The sequence below is a fragment of the Amblyomma americanum genome, chromosome 9 (assembly GCF_052857255.1).
Source record: "Amblyomma americanum isolate KBUSLIRL-KWMA chromosome 9, ASM5285725v1, whole genome shotgun sequence".
NCBI lineage: Eukaryota > Metazoa > Arthropoda > Arachnida > Ixodida > Ixodidae > Amblyomma > Amblyomma americanum.
In genome coordinates this window covers 94612388-94633822 of record NC_135505.1, presented here as the reverse complement: position 1 = coordinate 94633822, position 21435 = coordinate 94612388, and the positions used below count along the sequence as shown (strand labels likewise).

Genomic DNA, 21435 nt, shown 5'->3' with positions numbered 1-21435 from the left:
AGAGCAGTTGTGCAGCGCAGTTGTTCACATAACTGAAGCTCCGGGCCTCTGCTTCGTTTAGAACCTGGTGTGCATGGTGCCTTTGATGATTAACGATGCGAGCCCAGGAAACAACACAGCTGCTTTCCATGGCACGACCGACAACGACTCATTATTAGACCGCGACATGGGCACCTGCGACAACCTCCCTTTTTCCTTTAAACGTACGTGAGTGGAGTCACCGTTCGCTCTCGAATGGGATAGCATTAAAAATGTTTCTGAGATAATCAAAATTTCTAAAATAAATTGAATACTGGCGAACGCTTTCGAAACTGGAGAATATACCTTGTGGTAGGAACATTTTGGAAAACATTACAATGAAATGCATTTCAAATGGTGACATTAACAAAATACTTTCTCAGCAATTAACTTAATATGCTCAATCGCCATCCCAGACACTTGAAATGTTTGGAAAATAAGAAAATCTGTTAAATGTGTTACTGAAGAGGGCCCTGCTTCATATGTTCATGAAATGCGCCATACAATCGCCTCAGCGGATCGCAGACCGGTATCACTATATCTGCTTAGATATGCTATCACAGACATGGGCAGGTGTAGCTGTTGGCTCTGAGGACCCAGCGAAAAATGCTTGCTTGTAGAGACTCGGTTTGAGCTGATACGGTACATGATTAGCTGACTTTTGTTCAATCTTTTTTTAATGCGAAAGCATTATAAGGCTGAGCTGTGTCCACAAAATGAAGAAGAAGAAGAAGAATAAGAAGAAGAAGAAGAAGAAGAAGAAGAAGAAGAAGAAGAAGAAGAAGAAGAAGAAGAAGAAGAAGAAGAAGAAGAAGTTCATTTTCCACCGATGTAGGAGGCCCTCTACTCCCTGCCCTCGGCACGCAGGCTCAACGAATGGGGCCGGGGCCTCCGCGACTAAAGACATGCGAAGTTGTAGTGTTTCTTGGTGGCTACCGTCGTGAGGCGGCTGACTTGTTGCTGTTCGGCGGGGGACTCGCTTCGTGCTCACGCTACGACGTCACTCCAGGTGAATGAATGTGTAAAACTAACGATAATGAGAAATAAATTATTGATGCATGTGCCGTGATGAATGATATGCCGTCAAACCGTTAACTAGTGAAAGCAATGAAGGAATTACTTTGTGTACTTAAGAAATATGAGTGAATTAATAAAGTAAAAATAACAAAATCAAAAACGATGACGTCGTCCCTAATTAGTGTGGCTAAGTACGCGAATTAATTCGTGAGTCACGTGACAAGATAATTTCCAGAAAATTAAAGTCACGTGTCAAGGTGATGAGTAAAATGAAAATGAAAATTGGTTTTATTTAAAGGAAATGCAGTAACAGTATCGCATATCTCGGTGGACATCTGAACCACGCCATAATAAAAGGGAGGAAGGAGGAACTAAGAGAAGAAAGGAGGAAAGTGCTGCCGTAGTGGAGGGCTCCAAAATAACTTCGGCTACCTGGGGATCTTTAATGCGCACTGACATCGTGCAGCACAGGGCCGCCTTAGAAAATTGAAAATGAAAATTGGTTTTTGGGAAAGGAAATGGAGCACTATCTGTCTCACATATCGGCGGACACCTGAACCGCGCCATAAGGAAAGAGATAAAGGAGGGAGTGCCAGAGGAAAGGAAGAAAAGAGGTGCCGTAGTGGAGACTCCGGAATAATTTCCACCACCTGGGGATCTTCAACGTGCACTGACATAGCAGAGCACACGGGCGCCTTAGCGTTTCGCCTCTATCGAAACGCGGCCGCCGCGGTCGTGTTCGAACCCGGGTACTCCGGCTCAGTAGCCGATCCCCCTAACCTCTGAGCCACCGCGGCGGGTGCCTATTGCTTCAGTTTCGCGTTTCTGGCAAAACATTTACAAATCACAAGCAGCGCAGATGTCGGTCACTACCGCCACGTAGCTCAAAGAGCAATTGATGTGTCCACTCACCTAGGGAGCCAGTTATGCACCCTTCCTTTTCTTTCATGACCTTTCCGCAGAGATGGAAGTTGATGAATACAACGACGTGCAATGCACAGTGCGAGGGTGTGGCAGTTTAACATAACACGAGGCCTGCTCAGTTGCGGCGATAGCATATTGCTCTCGTGCAGTGGCCAGGGAGCTAATCTGCTCGCTCCGCCTCGGGTTAGAAGCCCAGTCACGGCAATATTTATACAATTCTGCATGCATCTGAGAGTCTTTAGACAAACATCGGCTTTTTCAGGATTGGTAGAGGAGTAGTGATTTCGCACCAAAAAGAAAAGTTCGAGAGTATGATTGGGTATTTACATTCGTGCAATCTATAGCACTACGTTTCTTCATGGTGCCTTCTTAGCAAATTCAAAAGTCAGGGAGAGCATTCCTTCTTATTCAAAGCCGGCAGGACGAACACCTCAGTTTTTGGGTAGAGGCGCTGTGGTGTGTGGAACCAGAAAGGCACAATGTTCACAGATGAGTACGAAGTGAATGGCATAAGAGTCTCTCGACTGGGTGCTTATAAAAAAAGACTGCTTATTGACCACGTCACTGATTAACACACTACGTTTTTTTAGCGCAGCGCTGTTTAAATTTCATTGTACTATCAAATTAACCCTGTGGCCAAAAAACGTTCGCGTTTCAAAAACCCTTCCAAATCAGCTGGAAGCTTCCATACGCATTACTGGCAAACTTGAAGCATTTTCGAGCTTATCATGGACCACTGTAGCAACACTAGGTTAACAATCACCCCTGTTACTTTTGGCTGGATAACACGTCCACGTTCTCGCTCAGTTTGTGTATTGGAGATTGGGAGCACACGTAGTTATCCTTGCGGCTTGCGCAGATTGAGGTGAATCCGCAATAGGAAAAAGCGCTTCTCTTCCTTTGGTGAATGTGGAGTTTCATGCTCTGGCAAATTTATCTGCATCTTTTTGGCTCTGAGCAAACCGGTCAGCGTGCATACGTAGGTTCGCTGGTTGATGCGCTAAAGCAATTCCACAATCTTCTTCAGCCTTAGCTGCGCCATTGGAGGCGTTCTCGTTTTCTTCGGAGGTGCATAAAGGAGTGATAGGCAGCAATGTTCCCAGTATGTCTGGCCTATAGTAAGGGAGTAATTAGTCATTGGCATCCACCCTTGCGCAACCATTCGGCTACAAAGGAAAGCTATACAGCATTCTCGGAAACTTCGCAGTTAAAGAAGAATTCGTCCTGGTCCGGGAAAAGAGTAGGACGACAGAAAGAGCGCAAGTGCGCTCTTTCTGTCGTCCTACTCTTCCTGTGTTCGTCTCGTCGTGTGCGCAACGCCATACCAAGAAAGCTATGCACCAACTCGCCCAGCAAGAAGTTCTTCAAATGAATAGCCTTGGCTGCAGCTTCGAATCGCAAATGCGAAATGCAGGACGGACCGATGATACAAACTTTCCGCATCCTTGTGTCACGGGAAATTCTGTTCAGCAAGTACATTATACAAATATTCAGCCACACCAGTAACCAAGCATCAGTCGGTGGATCAGTCTCTCTCTGAATTCCAGTGGGAATCATGAGCAACGAACTGTGACTTGTAGCGGCGAGAATGATTCAAAGAAAGTCCCGTAACTTTCAAGTTCCGGTTAGTTGACTGTTTTCTTGGCGAACAGCATATATTCGTTCTGCTTAATTGTTATCAAGTTGAATGTTGGAATTATCAAGAATAAATCTCGATAGAAGAAATAATATCGTAGAAATGTTTTAAATATTTGTATTATTCTAACGCTCCTGGAACCAAGGCCTTGTTACGAAAAAAATATTCTGCGCAGTACACGCCAAACCTCAGTCGACAGCATTTCAGTTGGGTTCCTGGTTTGGTCTCCTGACTGGCAAAAGAAAAAAAAACAATGGCATTGAACGCCAGGAGAAAAAACAGCACAGCACATGACTTAACACGAGAGCTCAAACATCGCACATGGTGGGAAACATACGCAGTTGTTCCTGATATCTACTGCATTGTGTTTTTATGGTACATTTTAAGCGCAGAATGGTGCAGGGACTTTGAGTGCAAAGCAATGAACGCAGCACTGGCTTTCTTGACGGTGCGATTTTAAAGCGATCGATTTAAGGCTACGGCCCAGCAGGAACGCCGGGGTCCGGTTTGTGACGAGAATGCCACGTCACGTTTCGCTTGCATTTTGTCGATAAACGCCACGCGGCGGTTATTTCGCGAAATACATGTCGTATTCAATTCGTTTGACGTTGCGTAGAGAAGCCGGCAAGGGGCGGTTACCTGAAAACCCTCGTGGTCTCACAGCAGGATGCCACCCCAAAAGATGGAGCGAGGGTAGATAACGTTTACACAGTGCGTAATTTTCGTGTGGGTGGACGCTCCTTCGTGGCTCAGTGATTGTGTGTGTAGTGCATGAGATGCCTTTTATTGCAGGAGCCTTTTTCATACGTCGCCCTTTGCCCATCTTAAAAATGAAGCGCACTCTGCGCGCACCCAAATGCTTTCAAATAAGCAGTGTTGTTCTCAATTCTGTATATAGTCTATCAGCAATGAACATTTTTCGGTCACGAGAACAATAGTGTATAATCCTAAAGATCAGTGAGAGGGAAGGTATTGGTAAAAGGGAGAGAGATAGCGTGAGTCTTTTTATTTGGCGTGCCTTCCACAGCTCGCTGGGTCACAGGCTGCAATGACAAGGAAATATTTAAAGTTACATAAAGTTTGGTTTACTTTCGTTTATGGTGCTTAAGGTCCCAAAGCGACTCAGGCTATGAGCCACGCCGTAGTGAAGGGCTCCTGAAATTTCGACCACCTGGGGTTCTTTAACGTGCACTGACATCGCACAGCACACGGGCCTCTAGTATTTCGCCTCCGTCGAAATTCGACCGCCGCGGGCGGGATCAAACGCGCGTCTTTCGGGTCAGCAGCCGAGCACCATAACCACTGAGCCACAGCGGCGGCAGACTTACATAAAGGTTTAAGAATAAGAACATAATGGTGCGAACGCTGTAAAGAATTTTGGCTGTGAATGAGGTTAGACCTCGTTCAGACTTAAGTCTCCAATTAACTAGAACCGGTAGCAGATTACGAAAAGCTGCAATCTGTTTATAGCGCAACAAAATATCAATTGGTGCCAAGGGAATGGTTTAATTTGCGCATAATCATTGAACTTTTTGTACATTGCTAACCACAGTAGGGACTCTATAGAAAAAAATCTCTCAAGGTTGCAGCTAGTGCTCTTCAACCAAGAAAAATACTGCCAACAATCGAAATATTTACTAGCAAGACGAGCTAAAAAGCAAATGGAGCGTGCTGAATAAAAGAAACCGTTTAAAACACACAGTGTGCTTAAAATTATTCGCTCGAAATATTTCTTTAAAAAGTCGGCAAAGATACTTGGTTGCGGTGTCTGCCGTCTAATTTTGCGCGAATGCTGACATTATAGTAGAACGCATTGAAACCACTAACGATTTACTACAGTTAACTGCATGATCGTGGTTTTTTAGTCATTGAAAAACTAATATTTCGCAATTGAAGGCAGTAAAAACCGAAGGCGGACGTCATTTTAAATTTCAGGTTTGGCATCATGCTTCGAGATGCCGAACGTGAAAAAACGTACCTATTGGGGGTCTCTTGAGACTGGCTTTCCATTGTTGCCTATAGGTAAAATATAATTATTTCAATCAAACGCAGACGCAGTTTACGCCTTTTGGGATACGGAAGATTTCGGATTTATTCCCGCGATGATACGTGTGAAGCGACATGTTTTTATCAGCATGAAAACGTGTTTGGTTGCTTCGCAACCAAGACGCGTATTTTCTACGCTCACTACCTTGAAGCACGACGGTGATTCATAAATATTATAAACAGAGTTACCCTTCAATGTTGATGGCAATCAATTTTTCAACACAATCTTGTGTCTTGAAAATTAAGAATTAAAAAGTTAATAGGTTAATTTTAATTATCTACGCGTATTTTATTTGCACTGAGTTACGTAAATAATGTCCGCCATGCAGTATAATCAATATGCGTGCAACGACCAGACAGACGAATCTGCCACGACATTTCAGACAAAATCTGTATAGAGTGATTTGAAACACGCTTTATGTTCCCAGTAAAAGAAATCCAGGACAGCATGTTGCTTTCCAGCGCAAAGCGTGCTACTAAACCATTTTTTGAACACGGCGCTTCTGAAGCGCCACTGTTACCCACGGTCGGGTGCGGACGTTAAGGGCAGTGTTGGTATTTTGTATGGGATGCCGTTTGACATAATAGTTGCGAAAGTCAAAATGAAAAAGGGCGCCCCTTATTCGCCGGTCCTAAATGACTGGAAAAGTAGAATTTTCTTCAGAAAGCGAGTGATGCCCTAAACGAAGTAGCAGAGTGAAAGAGACGCACACAGATGAAAACATGTCATTTTAGTGTCTTAAAGATGCAATTTCAGACTACAAAAAGTACTCGGTGTAATACGAAGCTGTCATCGGTTTTCAGACAATAGCTCATTTTACGGTGTCTGCAGTAGTGTCAAATTTTAGGGGCGTTAAATGTAATATCAGACAAGATTCTTAAAAGAATTCGGGCATAAGATGTAAAGCAGTGTAAAAAGTCTATTTGAAGAACATAGGGGCCTGCATAAAATTCGTTTGCGGGAGCTTGAAAGCTCACAAGGCTTTGTAGCGATAGCTACATTATGGTAGCATTTCGAGCCTTCAGCTTGGCGGTGCCACCACCCTGTGGCTGCGCCGCCACGCTGTCACGTGGTTGGTCATGTGGTGCGGAGCAGCTGGCGGCGGCGCGGCTGATCACGTGATATGTCACGCGGTTGGTCACGTGACCAAGTTCCACTCGGCCAGCTGTTGCTATCGCGTCACTGTAGGTTTAACCAGAGCGTTAACCAGGTTTAACCAGGTTTAACTGCCAATTTTTTAGGTAAAATCGACTCATGGCCTCTGTTCCTATTTTAAATCTCTCAATTGTTAAAAGTGCAGCCCAGCCGGGACTTGCCCCAAATATACGGCGTTGTTAGGAATAATTAGACTTAGTTACGTTGCAAATAAGAATTCCTGTTATCTCCATTCTCGGCAAAATCAGCAAAACGTCCTCTGGACATGAAAAACCCAAACTCCGACCTATCTCTTAAATGCAAGTCGTCGGCCTCTGTGAACAATGCAACAAACTAAGATGAAGAAGAAGGAAAGGCAGCTAGCAGCTAACTGTAAATTTCGAGCATTGTTGCAGCCTTAAGGACGGCACAAACTGTTTCTGGCGAAGACAGAGCATCTCCGCTTGCCAATGCACTCTGGCGCTAAGCCAGAAAGCGTAAGGGGATTGTCCAGGGGCGAAATATCTCGCGCTGTGCGCTTAACTAGTGAGAAAATTAAAGGCGTTTTGCAGACATCTTAATAGTAACGCGCAATGGTGCTGTTTCTTTTTTTTTCTTGGGGGGGGGGGGGGGCGTAGCGCCGCTTTCAAAACCATGTGGAGTGCAGAAATGAAGCATCAGAGAACTTCACCAAGTGCTTCTGGAAAAAAGTCCTTCCCTTTTACCTTCAATCAGCACGCCTGAGAGCAAGCGCTGATAGAAAAAAAGGCAAACAATTTCCAACTGGTATGCAGGACGTTACTTATCTCGCCCATGGATGAAGTGCACAATGTGCTTTATCTCTTGTACGAGGCAAGTGAATTTCTAGTGCCAGCATGCAAGTTAAACGCGGCCGGTAATACTTTTATTACTAGCAGTACTTGTATGATTAGGTAGGATTGTTTCATACTGAGAAAAGCTTTGCAACAGCCGGCTTTAGAAAAACGACTGTTTCTGAGTTTGTATACTTTTTCTTTGAGATGTTTCTGAAATAACGATGCCTAAATATATTTAAAGCTGCAATGCGCGTTTCGGAGGCTCTGTGGAGGCGTTTGTATGCCATTAGTTCTATTCTAACAAAATGCGTAGCCGAACTGCGCAACATTTTATTGGTGCAGTAAGTCACATGTTTTCTTTCTGAATTACACGGCTTATGACAAATTTGTACGGTTATTAGGCACTGCAGGCCTGTTCTGTTGAAGGTCCCATATGGCATATAGTTGCCTACATCAACGCACATAGCCCTGAAATTATTGGAAATTGGACGGATGCACAATCTTTGTTGTGTTGTGTAGATTGCCACAATTCTACTTTAAAAATGTGGCATCGTGATTTCCTTTTGTCGTCTTGGTATCGCTTTGCTTAATAGTTTCTTTGTGTAAATTATTAGGGCAGAAATTGTACTTCAAATATACCAAGCACCGCGGCAAAATGTAATTACCCGGCTTCGCGAGTGGTCTAAGGCGTTGGAAAATGAATCTCTTCTGCACATGAATGCAATTAACTTCTCGTTGCATTATAATGTTTTCCCTTGTGGAAACATGTTTGTTCTATAGCTAAGCGAGCTGTATATTCCTTTTTTTTCTGTTTCAGCTTTTTACCACTTTGCTGTTGCCTCATTTTTGTTCTGCTGCATATAAGCAACAACCCCTTTATCTGCGTTCCTAATAATGATCTTTTTGCAAAACAGTTGAATTTCAATGGCCGTTAAGCTCTAGTTCAATGCATTTTTTTTTCACTCGTGTACATAGTGTTGTTACCTGAGCCGAGTAGCGGGAGCTGCAGCATTCTTGTGCAATTTTTCTGTGCAGCTTTTGGTACATGCGCGCTGTGATCGGCTGCTCCATGTGAAAACTGCGGCTGATTCGTGCCAAATAGTTTTTCCTATAGAACATGCTGAAGTGCGTCACAACCTGTTTCTTCAAGAATTTTGTCAGTTTAAGGATCATTTTACAGGGTCCAGGTTGGAGATGGAATCCAGATAAGACGTTTGTTTTAGGAGGTATTAAAATATTTCAGACTGAACTCTTGTTTCCACTATTTTATTAGGAGTTTAGAATGCGCTTGTCTTGCACGTGTGTTTTTGAACAGTTGATAAGGTGTATAACAGGTGTTAAAGCTCGCGACACGATTCTTCACAGTTTCGCCTGGAAGTAAACCGGTACCACATAAACACAGGGAGTTCAATTTGTGAGCGATCTGAGCTAAAGGTTTGGTTTGCTAAGTACCCCAATGTCCAGATCCGCTCTAATTCTCATTGCGTAATGCTAATGAAGAAGAGGTTTAAAAACTGGCGCTGGAACCCAGAAAATATTTCCGACAAAAAAAACGCCCTTTGGAGCCTAATTTTGGGCACAGAATTTGTTTTCAAAACTTCTTTATAAATGTGATTATAGTCGCGAGAGGGTAAGCAACATGAGGGTTTGCGGAAGACCGATTTCAAAATCATCATTTGAAATATATTTTGAATATTTTTTGTAAGAAATAGGGACACTATTCACACTGCAAGAAATGGACTTGCCTCTTGTGCCAGTTTTTTGAAATAAAGTATGTATATTCATTTTCGGCAGCGCACCTAATGTTGATGTAAACTTTGACAGGTTTGACTTCAAGATTATCTGCTGCCCATTTCTAGTCTGGATCGAGAGGAAGAAATGGCTTGGGCAGGGCATGAACTGCTAAGGCAAGATAAGCGCTGATCCTTAAGTGTGACGGAGTGGATTGCAAGAGAAGGCAAACAGCCGGTGCCGGCAGAAAGTTAGGTGGGTGGATGAGAGTGGGTGGATGAGATTAAAAAGTTTGAAGGCATAGGGTTGGCGCAGCTGGTAAAGACAGGGTTAATTGGAGAGACATTGGAGAGGCCTTTGCCCTGCAGTGGGTGTAGTAAGGCTAATGATGATGATGATGCAGCTTTGCAACAGGTGACAAAAATGCAACCGATGCACTGTTTGAGCTATGCAACAGTGCAAGTCTTACATTTCATATATTATAACAACGCGTAGCCTTATTAAACGGCATAACAGTTAGAGAACCAGTGAAGTGCTTATTGCATGTTTTTATAATGTACGTTGTGACCATGCAGTATGTACGTCTGGAGTGCTGAAGCTGCCGCTTGTGGAAATAGCAGCTGATAGTCGTTATTCCCGCAATTAACTGCATTCCGAGTTTATGTAGGGGCTTCAATGTGCATTTTTCGACTTCCGGCTTGGTCAAACGTGTCTGCAGTTTCACTGAAACATGCTTGCAGAAATATTAGATTTTTTTGTCTATCCTGTTTCATCCGCAAGATTGATTACAATAGCAAGTGACTTGAGGTAACTAATTGGATTTCCGAAAAATTGAAAAAGATGCGTTCTAGGTGTGGTGTGTGTCGAGCCAAGTCAGATTTGATATCTGTCGCTGCCTTTTCGCTAAGGGCGTGAGCGTTTAAACTTTAAAAAGGCGTAGCTTTGCCGCTGGCTTTATCACGACAATTTTTCTCGCGCTTGGTGCAACAAATCATATTTGCATGTCCACTATAGGAGCGAGGCTGCACCAAAAACAAGAATCACTGCGAAGCTTGAATAACGAACCGCGGCGAGCTTTGGTCAGCATGGGTTGAAGAAGGTCCCTCCAGCTTCACAGGATGTCGAGCTCATTGTTTTTCTGTGAAGCTTTCTTTATTCATTCTTGAAGCTATATGCACACGTGTGCATCATCCAGCATAACATGATTTGTAAAAAAAATAAATACTGAAAAATATCTCTACAGGCGTATTATTCCAGCTGTCCTCGGGCCACGACCTTGTTTGAAAAAATATTTTGCCTTGTTTACACCAGCCCTTGCTCGCCACGTGTCAGTTGCCTGCTTTATCTACAAGGTTCGCAATGGGTTGGGTTTCTGGCTGGCAAAAAAAGAGAAATACACCATGGAGCACCCAGTAAAAAAAATATTAGAGCTTGTGCAATAACAACAGCGGAGAGGCATCCCACGTGGAGGAAAATTTTGGTGTTTCTTCCCTATTGCTACTGCGTCTTTTTTTTTGTGGATGGAAGATTAGTGTATAAAAGAGCAGGCATCTCTTTGCAGGACAAACCGTTTCATTTGGCACCATGAATACAGCAATGGCTCTATTTGCAGTGGCACTTCTAGCTGCCGTCGAATATGGAGAATCCACCTTTTTCTGCAGTAAGATTTTATTGTGGCACCTACATCCTTGGCGGTCTTTAAAATGAAGCGTACTTTGTGCATTTAATACGCTTTCGAATTAGGAGCATTCTTCGAGACACTGTATAATGTTGATCACGAAGAAGCAGCTTTCGTCTCAGGGAAGCATTTTTCTGCTTACTCCAAAAATAGCTCTAGGTAAGACGCCAGCGGAGACTGAGACACCAAAAGTGGGGACTGAAAATGAAGCGTATTTTGGTTTCACTGCCATGTCGTGATCTCTGGAGTCGTTCCCATGCTTGAGGGATGTTGAAATCTGTAGGGCAGGTATTAGAAGTTCGGAAATCTATTGATACCAGGGCTAGGAAAAATAGGTTCTGCTAAGAATGGTGTTACACATTTCAGAGAAATCTCTCCCGTTCACTACGACGGATTGCAGATAAAGAATGCATGCCCTATCATGGGGGAGAAACGCTTCACGCTCGGCTAATTGCATTGCTCTACTTTTGGGGAAACAGTGTTGTTATCATCTTATGCAAACCTGTGCACTGCAGTGACACCACCTGAGCTAAATCACATAACACTGTCACCTGGCGTTCTTTAGCCAAGGAAAATAATGACAATAATCGAAACAAGTAACCCCAAGAGACCCGCCGTGGTGGCTCAGTGGTTGTGCTTCTCGGCTACTGACCCTAAATGCGAGGGTTGGACCCCGGCTGCGGTGGTCGAATTTTGATGAAGGTGAAATTCTGGAGGGCCGTGTACTGTGCGAAGTCAGTGCGCCTTAAACAACCCCCGGTGGTCAAAATTTCCGGAGCCCTCCACTACGGCGTCCCTCATAGCCTGAGTCGCTTTGGGACGTTAAATCCCTGTAAACCATAAACCAAATCATTTAACTCCAAGACGAGCGTCAAATCAACTCAAGTGCAAATAGTGTATTGTTTATTCCATGAAAATGTTTACAAGATATCAGCGACGTAAACCAAAATATGTATAACGCATTGCTCTCAAACACAAAGTCTTTTGCTACATCATTTGTTTCTTCCGTCGCTTGTGAAGTGTACTGTGATACGCTAAGCGTGTTTTTTGTTGTTGGCGTGAGATGCATTCTGGTATCGTTCCTACCTCACTTAGAATGGAAAGCAAGCCAATGAACGGTTGGTAAGAGTAAAATTCAAGGGAGAAAGCAGGCGATTCATTACGAACAGCTCCCGAAAAGAAGCTGCTAGCTGAGAAGGAAACACGTTTGCCAACATCTAAAAAATTAAAAATTGGTTTTTGGGAAAAGGAAATGGCACAATATTTGTCTCATATATCGGCGGACACCTGAACCGCGCCGTGCAGGAAGGGATAAAGGATAGAGTGAAAGAAGAAGGGAGGAAAGTGGTGCCGTAATGGAGGACTGCGGAATCATTTCCACCACCTGGGTATCTTTAGCGTGCATTAGCATCTCACAGCACACGGCTGCCTTAGCGTTTCGCCTCCATCGAAACGCAGCCCGCCGCGGTGGCTCAGTGGACAGGGCGCTCAACTACTAGTCCGGAGTTCCCGGGTTCGAACCCGACCGCGGCGGCTGCGTTTTTATGGAGAAGAACCGCTAAGGTGCCCGTGTGCTGTGCGATGTCAGCGCACGTTGAAGATCCTCAGGTGATTTAAATTATTCCGGAGCCCTGCACTACGGCACCTCTTTCTTCCTTTCTTCTTTCACTCCCTCCTTTATTCCGTCCCTTACGGCGCGGTTCAGGTGTCCAACGATATATGAGACAGGTACTGCGCCATATCCTTTCCCCCAAAACCAATTATTATTATTAATTATTAAACGCAGCCTACGCGGATGGGTTCGAACCCGGGAACTACGGGTCAGTAGCCGAGCGTCCTAACCACTGAGCCACCGCGGCGAGTTATTTCCAATGCCTATGATATCCAGTGCTAAAATAAAGCACGCAGCTTAGATCGGCACGCAGCTTAAAACGCCAGAGCTGTGTTTGCAACATGGTTCTAAAACTTATTGCCTTAATATGCAGGTAACACAAGAAAGCACAATGAAAGCAAAAAGAATGCACTGCACTAAGCCAGAATTTGGTTGCACAGAAATGAAGCATGCCAAACGTTGCACATGTTCTTACTTTAGGAAGATACAGAATATAGTCATGGTGAGCGACCTGTGGAACACTAGAGGGCATGCAGCAATTCTCTATCATGGTTCCGCGATATGAAGATTCTGGGTAGCGGCAGACAACAAGCAGCTCGAGAAACTTCGGAAGCTTTTTACATAAAAAATGAAGCGCTCAAATAGCGCCACTGACGCATCCATTTTGCTCTTCGAGGCTAAGAACTTCCTTTCACGCATACTATCATTAGACTCTATGCATGGATTTTCTTGCTGCTTTTCACGTATGCGCTTGCGGAAGTGCTTTGAGGGTATATATGCAGGGCGTTTCTTCTAAGATATGAGACAATTTTTAAAAATAGGCATTTTGATTTATAGGAGCCCTAATAAATATAACTTTGATAGAGATGAAAATATTCAATTGCGTTTTGGCGATACTGACTCAAAATTTGCCTTCATATTTCGATTGTCTCGGTGATAAAAATTGCACCTTGGCACACACTTGGCCCTGTAGCACTCGAAATAATGAGATCGAGTAAATTTTAAGCCTGAAATTTATGTAGACCACAATCGCGGCAAACTGTACGGAATATTATCTGAGTTTGTTTAACACGATGCCGACGCATTCCTAATGCTGCTATTTTTGGCCACTTGCTTCTGGAGATTCTGTAGCGGCAGGTAGATACTGGAGCGACATGTGCGAAATAGTTGATTTTGGCATATATCATCGCTTCATTCTGAGCACCAAATTTTCCTGTCTGATTAGCAGCCATTTCCGTACAATTGAGCCGGTTGAGTTAATTGAGAAAAAGGGGAGAAAGCGCGTTGATCCACGGTCGAGTAAGATTAAGGTATTACTGTGCATTTCAAGAAATTTAAAGATGAACGCTGAGCGTTGCTCCCAGCTCGAAAAAGTAGCTTCTGAAAATTCCGGCACGTAAACTCTCAAAGGCGTCACACGAGAGGAGTACTCAGGCACTCAAGTGTGTTCTTCAAGTCGCGAAAGGTGCAAGGGCCACAAGTGTGCTGCGTTGAATGAAGAAGAGATGCGGCCCAGAACAGTGCCATGTTCTCCAGCAAAAAGCAGAATCAGACGTTGAAGCCAGTACGGCTGCGAGAATTTATGAGGCGCCCAAAATGCACTATGGTCTTCTAGCAATGCATTTCAAAGCTTCTAACCAATTCGAAAAGGTACACCGAATCGATGTTTTTCACCTAGCTTGAGACTACGAGAATTTTTAACAGTGCTGAGAATGAAAAAATAAAAAAAATCACCCGTTTACCACTGACATTGTGAAGAACTGCCATTTTGCCTTTTTTTAAAGTCTCTGGTGCGAGGCTGTGTGATATTAGATCCCTCCTGCACAACGCTTACAGATACACATAAGTGCTGTATATGCTGTCCCTCTAGCTGCACTCAACCTGATGTTTATATGCAAACATGCAAGCATACAGGGACACCGGTTCTGACGGACTTCAATACAAGGTCTATATGAACCTTTTGACGTGAGAATTTTATTACGAGGACACCATGACGAGACTTAGTCGTCTTCGTTCCAGGAATGAAAGCTATTGCATTTTATTTACGGTTTTGGTTTTGATTATTTCAAAACTGGGGTTTTCAAGATCTAACAAATGTACGCTGAGGTATACGCAGCTAGTCAGACAAGCTAACGGCTGGGGATGTTATTCCTGATGAAAGGATTGTGCGCGTTGTGATGAGGTTTCAGAACGCATAATATGTCCGACGTGCACGATAGACAAAGGGATACCTAATCCGATGTGCTATAAAAATAGGATAGGATAGCATAAGGAACATGATGTAGTGCGCGAGGCCGCATGATTACACGGCATTGAAGAACTTACCTTTGTTATGCACTTTTTCCTTCAGCCAATCTAAAGTGCACCTATCCAAAAGGTATGTGTTCCAGATTTGAAATCATTCTGCAATAATCATTCGATATCAAAGATTATGTCACTCCAAGAAAAAAAAATACTTGCTATATACTGCTGTCCTGAAATCGAAGGCCACCACGCTGTTTCCTGAGCCCAAATCTGGAAGCTCAGCGGCACTTCTCAGTAATGTTTCTCAACTTGAGCCGCGATAGGAATTCAGTCTTACACTGAAACTTTTCACCGTGATAAAGGTATTGCATGAGCCGTATGGTAAAACCTTGATCAGAAGCCTAAAGACCTAAAATTTTAATCTAAACAATTCTTGGAAAGAAAAAAAACTGCTGTTGACAAGTCATGCTTTCAATGTTTTTTTTTTGTTCTTTCTGAGTCACAAAAACATAAGACGGAACAGTGTGCGAGAGCGAGGCCTATGGTTTATTTATTTATTGCTTTAAGAATCGTGCTTGAGGTTTCTCGCAATATGAGAAGACACAAGTAGGTGATCTATCGCGCTAATTTACAACGTTGCTTCGGCCTGTTTTTTTTTTGTGTGCGGATATCTAAGTAGCTGCCGTGAATCGAAATGCAATTTCTACACATGAAAAGACCCATTGTCACTTGCACGAGCTCCATGAGATGAAAACAATACTAGAAACTGCAGGAAACAGCGAAATATGCAAAGTGATGAACTTCCAGCAACGCCTACGAGATGCAGGTGGTTGTCCTTATTCTGTAAGACGAAAAACATTTTCTCTGGGCGGCGCTTACCGTGCTCATTTTGTGCACCATGTAGATTAAGATTGGAAAGCATCATCCTGCTTCTGGTAAATATTACCGCGTTGTTGTGTTCTTTAAATTCGACAGATTGAATTGAATCCTAGAACTGAGCGTCCATATCCAAATATAAAACTACGGCTTACCAAGTACGTCATACTGTCGCACAGAAGGCGGTCAAACAATTCACTGATAAAATCTGGAATGGTGTTCCTTATTTGTTCCTCGAAACATTGCCATAATATGGCGCCGAAGCAGCAAGTTGAAAGGGTTATCTTCAAGAGCAAGAGAGAGCTCAAATGTAAGTAATGAAAAAAAAATATTTTCTGCAACTCCAGTGGAACATAAAGGAAATCATTTCTACGAATCTCTCGGTTTAGTGGTATTTAAACAATTTTATATCACTTGAGGGAGGAATATGCTAAGAGGAGCTTCATTGGTCAGTGGTAGAGAGAGGGCAATTGGGTTTCTTAACAATACAAAGTGAAGAGGGTAAGGACAAGCTTCAGATGTTTGCAGCGTTTAGATATGAGGATTTATCTTCTGCGGTGAATAGTGTCTTCGTGCGCAAACTCTGGTGAGTGACTTAGAGCACAGTGCACGCCATTTCTGAAGGTGCAGTGATGGAAATATTTGTCAAAAAATTCACCTTTGTCGCATGACATGAGGAGGTCATGTAAAAACCAAGAATTTTTTTACGCCTTCTGAGGAAACCAAAAACGCAACCAGTTTTAATAAACGTATACGCTGCCATATTTATATTTGCTTTTCTGTTCAGGTTGCACCGAGCCAAAATACACCGGAACATGCTACGGCCAGGTCCTCGACAGGTATTATTTTAATCCTAGGACCAGAAAGTGCGAGGTGTTCAAACTGGGATTTGGATTAAATTGCTGCCCCACCTGCAACACTTTCCAAAAGAAGGAGGATTGTGAAAAATACTGCAAGTAATAGCAATATGCCTTGTGCAGTTGTCTCTCCATGATCTCTGTTCAGCACAGAGAGGAAGCGTAAAAAATAAATTTCAAAAAGAATTCTCTTTTAATGCCTGGTTTGTTGCGCCATACCGAGGTGCTGCTGTGTAGAACCACTACGCTTCGGATTTCGCCTGAATATTTTACCATGGAAACGTTTTCAAGAGCAGCCAGCAACCGATACAATTTCTTACGAATCCGCAGGTGAGTGTGCTCATAACCTTATATCTCGGCGACACCCGAAGACTTCCCCTGAACGCATATTCAACCCTTTATGCTAAATATACAAAGGAAGACGCTTCGTAATGTCTTGAATACCTTTAAGAACTCAGCATCGCATTTTAAGTCGAGCCAGGAGATCTGAAAGCTTAACTGTTAAAACATGCACTTCCCTGGAAACTGACTGCAGACATCCTGCTTGTATTCTGCTCCACATAATTTCATCGGATTGCACATAAATAGAAAAATTGTGGGGATGTCAATTGCGTCAATACATGTCTCGCCTTTCGTGATGTTGCAGTTGGTATTGCGGCCCGCTATGAAACGGTCGTTAGAAACCTGGTACTCTGGTTTTAGCTGTTTCACTGAATTGTTGTAACGATTAGCATTTTTGCTCACTGGGCGTTTTTGCGAAAGTACTGATGCTTGTGAAAGCAGGCATAATTCGGAAGGTGCACATGAAAGTGCACATAGCAGGCAACAAAGAGGAATTCTACAGTATTATTGAGACACTGGCGTCTATCATAATTTGAATATTTGAGAGGTACAAACTGTAGGTCGCACAGGCCTATGCGCCTGCATCTACCTATAATTACCATATCGTAGAATGTTTTTATGAGGCCGCCGAGTCAATAATGAGCCATGTAAAAGTGCATTACACTCTACTGATGCGTGGCTTCAATTCCAAGGTAGGGAAAAAGCAAGGTAGAGACCAAGGAAAGCGTGACTAGAGCATAGGCTCAAGAAACAGCAGAGGGTAGTTATTGATAGAGTTAGAACGTGTAAATAATTTACGGCTCATGAACACCTTCTTCCGGGAATGAGAAAAGAGGGAATGGAAATGGAAGAACCCCAGTGATGATACCAAAAATGAAATCCACTTGATACTTTGCGCTCATGTCTGCCAGGCGCGTTGTGGCATCCGGAGGATGGTACGCTCCCGAATTGACGTGGGCTTAAAGAGGAAACGGAAGAAACTGGTCAAGCGGAAGCGCATTGAGGAGTTAGCGGTAAGGGGGAATGTAGAGGAATTGAGGATATTGCTGCAGAACAGATATTCGACTCTAACTAAGGAGGACGATATTAATGTTAAAACAATGAACGATAATTTCACGGCTTTCATTATGAATTTCGGAGTAGAAGTCCGCGGCAGGATGGTTCGGCAGGACACCGGCAAGCTATCTCAGGAGGCGAGAGATCGGATTAAGAAACGGCAATACGTGAAGGCCCCTAACCAAACAGAAAGAATAGATCTGGCAGAGCAATCAAATATAATAAGCCCAAGGTGGCCCACATAAGGAAGTTTAATACACAAAGAATCGGGCATGCTCGAAAAAATGAAGGTAGACTAACAGGAGAGAAGAATTTAGGCTTAGGCAAAAACCGGGTGTAGTAATCGAGAGACAAAGATGACAATGTAATCAGCAATATTTGCAAGATACGTAAAGTAGCCCAAGGGTTCTACAAAAATTTATGCAGTAGCCAATCCAATCAGGACATTAATGAGAAAGCCAGTGGTGCACAATACTGGTACAATCGGCATTAAAGTAAGAGGAAGTAAAGAAAGCTCCAGGAGCAATTCAGTGAGGGAAAGCAGCTAGTGAATATAAGGTAACAGCTTATCTGCTCAAGAACGGAGAGTAAACATGCCAGAAAAACTAGCCACCCTGTATACGCAACACCTTATCACCTCGAACGTATCAGAAGTTTGGAAAAACACTATCATCTTAATCCATAAGAAAGCAGACATCCAGGATATGAAAAAGTATAGATTAATCAACTTACTGTGCGTCGCCTGTAAGGGATTTACTAACGTAATTAATTATTGATTCAGAGCAACTTTAGACTTTAATCATCAAAATGATCATGCAAGTTTGGTAAAGGGTACTCGACAGTAGTTCATATTCGTAATATCAATAGGGTGCCAAAGAAATGCCTTGAGTCTAACAAAACTAACTCCTATTACCTATTATAGATTTCGAGAAAGCATTTGACTAGGTTGAAACTTCGGAAGTTACAGAGACATATATGAAATCAGAGTGTGAAAGAGCATTATTTAAAATTCCTAGTGGCTCCACAGCTGCCATAGTTTTCCATAAAGTCAGCAATAAAATTCCAATAATAAAATCCGTTAGGCAAGGAGACAAAATCTTGCCAATGCCAATCACCTCCGGTTCACAGTAGGTATTCAGGTGCCCAGACTGGGAACGGTTGGGGATAAGAATTTAATTTGATTTCATTTTCTTTTATTCATATTCTTTCAATACAAATTATCAAAACACTGACTGAACCCATAGCCAGAGGCTAGTATGGAGTTCAGAAACAAAATACATAAAGGCAATGACACAGCACTTGTGTAAAATGAAAAGTACAAAATCAACGGCGAAACACCAAAATACAGCATACAATGAGAAGAAAACAAATTAATGTGCATTTTACAGCATAATGAGTAAATATCTATCAAGAACAACACTGTACAAGAAATACAATCCGAGAAAGACTACAACAGAGGTCAAATAAGGATCATAAAATATGTTCCTAATGTTATAATTGTTTCATGGGACTGTTTTGTTTCTGGGGGTAAAGCATTCCAAACCTTGTCTCCTGAAAACTGCACCAATCTTTCGCGGTAGATGTTATTATTTGGTGGCAGATTAAAGTTTTTAGGTGTGAGGTTTCTTGTGAGTCGAGAAGGAGAGCGGAACAGGGAGGCATTGAAAGGTTGATTATATTTTACTATGTTGTTTACACACACCGCTATCTTTAAATAACGCAAGAGGTCAAAAGGAAGGATAATTATTAACTGGGAAAGTGGTCTACTTAATAGAGAATACCTTAGTAATATGCGATTGGCTGACATTGCTTTGCTAAGTCATCCAGGCGATGAACTGCGAAACATGATCAATGCTTTAGACCAGCAGGGCAGCACTTCGGGTATGAAAATTATATGTATAAAACCAAATTAGCGCTCAGCCGTCTCGGAAGCAAATAGGAGTTTACAATTGGTAGCGTCGTGCTGGAAATGGTAAGAGAAGACGTACTCAGGTCATGTAGTGACCGCGGATTCAAATCACGAGTTCTAAATATCAAACAGTATAGGAATGGGGTGGCACGCATTTGGCAGGTTCTCTCAAATCATGAATCGCAGTTTACCAAGGTCCCTCAAAGGAAAATTTTATAACAGCTGTATCTTACCGAAGAATAGAGATTTGGCCTAGTTGGATGCAGTTCATCGTGAAAACAAAAACCAGCGCACGCGGCGGAGAACAAAAGGGCAGACACTACGTGCGCTTGTAGTGTCTACCCTTCTCCTATGTCCTTCGTTTCTGTCTGCTCGTTTTTGGTTTCGAGTAGCTTACCGGTACTTAACCGTAGGGCAGAAGTGTGGAGGCTAATGAGTAAGTTTGGACGAAAGTTAACGCAGCGGAACGAGCTATGAAACGAAAACTGATAGCTGTAGTGTTAAAAACCATGGAGCTGACAGAGTGGGTCAGGGATCAAAAACAAGTTAATGACATCGTGGAAATCAAGGGGAATTATTGGGCTTGGGCACGGTGTGCAATGAAGGCATGTTAACCGATGGTCTTTAAGGGTACCCGTCTGGATTCCAAAGGAAGGGTAGCCTATAAGGAAGTGGCAGAAAGTTAGATCGTTGAATGAGATTAAGAAGTTAGCGGGGATACGGGGGACGCAACTGTTACAGGAGGGGGATAATTGAAGAGATGCGGCGGAGGCCTAGGTCCTGCAGCGGGCGTAGCCGGGCTAATGGTGATGATTACATGAAAGTAGCGCACGCTCTAATTGTATTCTTTGAGAGAATCAAGAACTGCTTGCACAACGGTAAGACACTGCATGAGCTCGCAAGGAGAAAACAGCACTCATTGCAGACGTGTAATAAGATTGACTCGCATGGCTAGAAATGCGTAGCACAGCTTGACTTTCGTTTGAAGCCTTAAAAAACAAATTATATCCTCTTTTACGCGACAGAAAAGCTTCCTTCTCAAGAGAGGTGAACAAGAGTAGCTTGATATGCACAAAAGCAAAATTGCTCTTTTTTGCCTGCAGACATTCTGGCAAGTGAAAGTAACTTTGTGGGCCAGAAATGGTGAAAACACGTTTTGTTGTGGGGTTGTAAGCTTTCGTTTCGTGCTTCGCTAGAAAACTCCAAACGGCTGGTTCGCAGAAGATATTGTTTTGGCCGACTCTGCGTTGTTTTCCTGACTGATTCAAATTCTGGCCTTCAAAGAATACATCATGTGTTTCCCTCTGAGAGGTATTCTTTAACTTCCGATTAGCGCTATTATCAACAATGACAATTTAAACGGCACCCTTTATGATGTTGTTATGTGGTGTAAGTAGCAGAGAATGTAAATGATCACAAAGATTGTTTTTTATCAATAACCATAAAAACTCAAAGTTCCAACTTCGCGTGAAGGATCACTAACATACCATTCACCCCACTTCGCAAAAATAATTGCCATGGCTGAATCACTTCACATCA

The 21435-nt window shown here is 43.0% G+C and overlaps 1 protein-coding gene across 1 annotated transcript; it reads left to right on the top strand.

The window, feature by feature from the left end:
- The first annotated feature begins 879 nt into the window (after window positions 1-879).
- LOC144103809 (uncharacterized) lies at window positions 880-16772 on the top strand. Its single transcript, XM_077636510.1, has 4 exons — window positions 880-1027; window positions 10884-10982; window positions 14963-14989; window positions 16520-16772. Exons 1-4 carry the CDS (start codon window positions 895-897, stop codon window positions 16690-16692), a joined length of 432 nt encoding a protein of 143 aa, XP_077492636.1. The 5' UTR covers window positions 880-894; the 3' UTR covers window positions 16693-16772.
- Window positions 16773-21435: the final 4663 nt, after the last annotated feature.

Bases quoted from the DNA above. Each gene is read 5' to 3' on its own strand.
- LOC144103809 (XM_077636510.1), top strand. From the start codon at position 895: ATGGGGCCGGGGCCTCCGCGACTAAAGACATGCGAAGTTGTAGTGTTT. The intron at 1,028-10,883 runs GTGAATGAATGT...ATCTCTTTGCAG, and splicing joins ACGCTACGACGTCACTCCAG to GACAAACCGTTTCATTTGGC. The intron at 14,990-16,519 runs GTATGTGTTCCA...TTTTCTGTTCAG, and splicing joins AAAGTGCACCTATCCAAAAG to GTTGCACCGAGCCAAAATAC.